Here is a 4107-nt window from a genome sequence, read left to right on the forward strand (position 1 = left end):
TCCCTCCGTGCAGCGGTCCTGGTTCATCCGACTGGGAAGCAGCAGCGGTCCTGGTCCTGGTTCATCCAGGAGCTGCGTGGCCCGGACCGGAGCACACAGAGCTGGAGGGGAGAGGGAGGAGGTTCAGATAAAAAACACAGAGTTAAAAGAAGGAGCAAAAGAAGAATAAAAAAGTAAAATAAAATAAAATAGATAAAGTTAAAAGTTCTTAAAAAGGGCTCAGCTATAAGCACATGAGAAGAGGAATGTTTTTAACCTGGATTTAAAGGGATAGTTCTACTCACCCTCATGTGGACTAAGGGCTGGGAGAAGTTTCAGAGTCCTCCGTGGCTTCTCTGAGTTACAGGGGGTCTCGGCGTAGCAGTGCATGTCCATATAACGGTTGCAAATAGATACCAACTGTCTTCGTAACAAAAAGACACACCAAAAAACATCCAAACACCTCCATGCTGCTCGTATGTAATGTCCGTCTTGTATTGAAGCCCCGAAATGCGAAATTGTCCCGAAAAAAAAATTAAAAAGTCTACATTTCAAGCTTGTTTGTAGCGGAAGCTTCTCGAAGCTCCTCTTCCCGGTTCGTCAAATTTGGATGAACTGGGAAGAGGAGCTTCGAGAAGCTTCTGCTTTCGGGGCTTCAATACAAGACGGACATTACATACGGGCAGCATGGAGGTATTTGGATGTTTTTTGGTGTGTCTTTTTGTTACGAAGACAATTGGTATCCATTTGCAACCGTTATATGGACATGCACTGCTACGCCGAGACCCCCTGTAACTCAGAGAAGCCACAGAGGACTCTGAAACTTCTCCCAATTTTGGGTGAACTATCCCAGTTGTGGCTGATTTCAGTTTTGCTGGTAGTTTGTTCCACTTGTGAGCAGCATAACAGCTAAATGCTGCTTCACCATGTCTGGTTTGAACTCTGAGCTCCACTATCTGACCTGAGTCAGTAGATCTCAGAGCTCTACTGGGTTTATACTCTACTAACATGTCATTCATATATTCTGGACCTAAACCATTCAGTGATTTGTAAACCAGGAGCAGAACTTTGAAATCTATTCTGTAGCTGACTGGGAGCCAATGTAAGGTCTTAAGAACTGGTGGTGTTGTCTATGTCAGTAACTTTTTTTTTTTACATCAAGGACCCTAAACTGACACAAATTAGACCAAACACGGACTCCCATTGGACAAAATACATATTTATATTTCTTAGTGTTTTATCTGATCTTCTTAGTGCTTTTATATGCTTTTAATTTACTGTATTTTAACTTTAACTTTATTTATTTTACTGTTTTGTTGTGCAGCACTTTAGTAACCTTGTTGTTTATAAAACATGCTATATAAGTGAAGTGGATTGGATTGAAAAAACATCAGAAATACACAAATAGCCTGTTTGTTCTAAGACTGAATACTGTTTTTAGTCAATATGCTTTGAAATTAGGATCAATGGTGTGAATTTTTTTGGGGAAATGAAACATTTCTGTGGAAAAAATGTAATATTTCTAGAAAAAAGTGGTAAAATCTTGGGGGAAAGGTTGGGGACCCCCTTGAACCATCTTAAGGGCCCACTTTGAAACCACTGGTCTATGTGATACTGTTTTGTAGCTATCTGTTGTGCAGCACTTTGGTAACCTTGTTGTTTTTAAAACGTGCTAATAAAGTGGAATGGATTGAAAAAACATCTGACTTTTTTAGTCAGTACTTTGAAATTAGGACTAATGACGTGACTTTTTTAGGGGAAATTAGAAATTTTTGTGAAATGTGATTTAATATTTCTAGAAAAAAGTGGTAAAATCTTTTGGGAAAAGTTGGGGACCCCATTGAACCATCTCAATGACCCACTTTGAAACCACTGGTATATGCATTACGCACTGAAAATGCATTAATATTTCAGTATAGCCACTACAATAAAGCTTCTCTACAGGTAAGAACAGAGTAAAAGCAGCAGCCTAGACCCACTACAACACATTAGACCACACCACTGCTATAAACCTGCTACTTTGTTTAGTTAAATTGAAATCACATGATGAAGCAGCAGCAGCAGCAGCAGTTCAGGACAAAGTGGGAGTGAAGCTGCTCCGGGCTCCGTCTAATCTCTGGTCGAGCTTTATTACAACAAACATGTAGAGATAAAAAAGAAAAACAAGAAAAGAAAAAGTTGGACTCACCCAGGCTCGATGTGAAGAAGATGATCAGAAACATCTTCTCTAGGAGGATGAAGAAGCTGATGATGATGATGAAGGTCCCTCAGCTGAGCGCGTGTGTGTTGATGGAGTGAGAGAAGAATAAGAAGGAGAAGAGGAGGAGGAAGAAGCAGCAGAGAGGAGTGAGAGATGGACGGAGTTGTCCTGCACTAAGACGAGAGTGAGACTCCTCATCAAGTCAACACCAACACCTCCCACCGAACTACACAACCACACAACAACTGTCTCCACCCCGCTGTCACAGAGCGGAGCGCAGCGCTGAGGGGAAACGAGCGCCCCCTCTGGCGGCCGCAGCGGGAACTGCAGGCAGACGCTGTTACATTATTATACACTGACTACACTATTACAGATTAAAGTAAGTATGGAGGACAAAACATGACGTAAGTATAAATAAATATATAAATTGAAGTTCAATCTAAGATTTACTTGTTCATTTATATTTTTTACAATAAAAGTCATTTTTAATCTAAAACAAATAGTGATCTAAATTACTGCAAGAGCAACCTCTCGAAAATCTCACTACTTGTTAATTTTTCAGCATTTATTTATTTGCATATGTGTAATTTATTGAATCATTCTTTTTTTTATGAATGTAAAGTTATTACTTTATCTTGCAGGAACAAAAATTGAATTTATATTTAAGCAATACATCACTGTCGTGATGTATTGCTTAAATATATCATGATATATATGATACATGATATATATACACGTATAAATAAATAAATGCAAAAATAAAGATATAAATATTGTTATTTATGCATTTTTGTATGTACACATGTATTACAGTAATTAGTTGTGTTAAAATAGCAATTTGCATATTTTCAATTTTCATTCATAACATATTTGATATATCCAGCATTTTTAACATGTATTGTTCATAATGTCTGTGTTAAAATTGTATGTTTTATACATAAGATTTTTTAAAAGAAAAAGTATGATAGCCTACTAATAATATAGAGGTCTCAAAAACTAGGCGTTAAAGGATTGATTTTTCATTTATTGATGTCAAGTTTAATACTTCATTGTGATAAATCTTGCAGGAACAAAACTTTAATTTGAGTTTCTAAATCTGTTTCTATCAACACGTGCTCCACAAATATAGACACGAACAAGTTTTCAAGATTGTTCATGAAGACACAAATAGACACTTCCATAACTATAGGTGAAGAATTGAATAAGGAAAGAAATCCCAGACTTCTGTAAACATTAAATATTTAGAATTTGAAGTTTATAGCCTAAAGCCAACAATGACCCAAATTAAACTGCAAGAGCAAGAACACTTATAAGTTATAATACTTTATTTGTACAGTTTTATATAGCCTAATGTTTAAGGACATGTTTCTGTCTGCTGTTTTCAGACCTCTGGGTGTTTTTGCACCTCTTCCGAGTGTTTTACTTTCCTTGGAAACTGAATGAATATTTTCCACTTAACTCTTTTCCAACTAACTATCACTGTAAAAACATTGTTCAGCAGCTCCAGTTTCCTCAGAGTCAGATAATAATAATAAAGATGTGGAGGTTCAACGCCACCTGGTGGTTTGTGGAGGAAAGAAATACTTAACTATTTAACTTTTTTTTTTATTATTTAGATTTTTTATTATTGTTTTTATCAATTAAATTACACCAATTCTTGATTTAATTGTGTAATTTTCAACATGTGTGATTTTTTAATGAATTTAATTGAATTGAATTGAGTGCCTTTATTGTCATTTATAAACGGTGGTAAAAATGAAATAAAAATTGCAAGCCCCATGTGATTAAAGAGACAGTGAAGGTTTTCGGGTTAAAAAGAAAATATATATATTGCACAGTCCTCTAAAGTGCAGCACTTTTTTATTTTTATTTTTATTTTTACAGGCGGAACTTTTGTTCAGTTCCTGTTGAGCGTCGGACCTTTGTCG

General features: G+C 36.3%; 1 protein-coding gene across 1 annotated transcript in view; it reads right to left on the minus strand.

Annotated features, from left to right (window-relative positions):
• Positions 1-2386, minus strand: part of LOC311006902 (laminin subunit beta-1-like) — a 53333-nt gene extending 50947 nt beyond the window's left edge. The window contains exons 1-2 of the mRNA XM_083999925.1: positions 2168-2386; positions 1-101 (exon numbers count right to left, since the gene is read on the minus strand). The exon at positions 1-101 is cut by the window's left edge and continues 114 nt beyond it. Of these exons, the coding sequence (XP_083856051.1) occupies positions 1-101; positions 2168-2201 (135 nt within the window). The 5' untranslated portion in view covers positions 2202-2386. The remainder of the gene's footprint in view (positions 102-2167) is intronic.
• Positions 2387-4107: the final 1721 nt, after the last annotated feature.

The sequence above is a fragment of the Trachurus trachurus genome, assembly GCF_905171665.1.
Source record: "Trachurus trachurus genome assembly, chromosome: 23".
Lineage (NCBI taxonomy): Eukaryota > Metazoa > Chordata > Actinopteri > Carangiformes > Carangidae > Trachurus > Trachurus trachurus.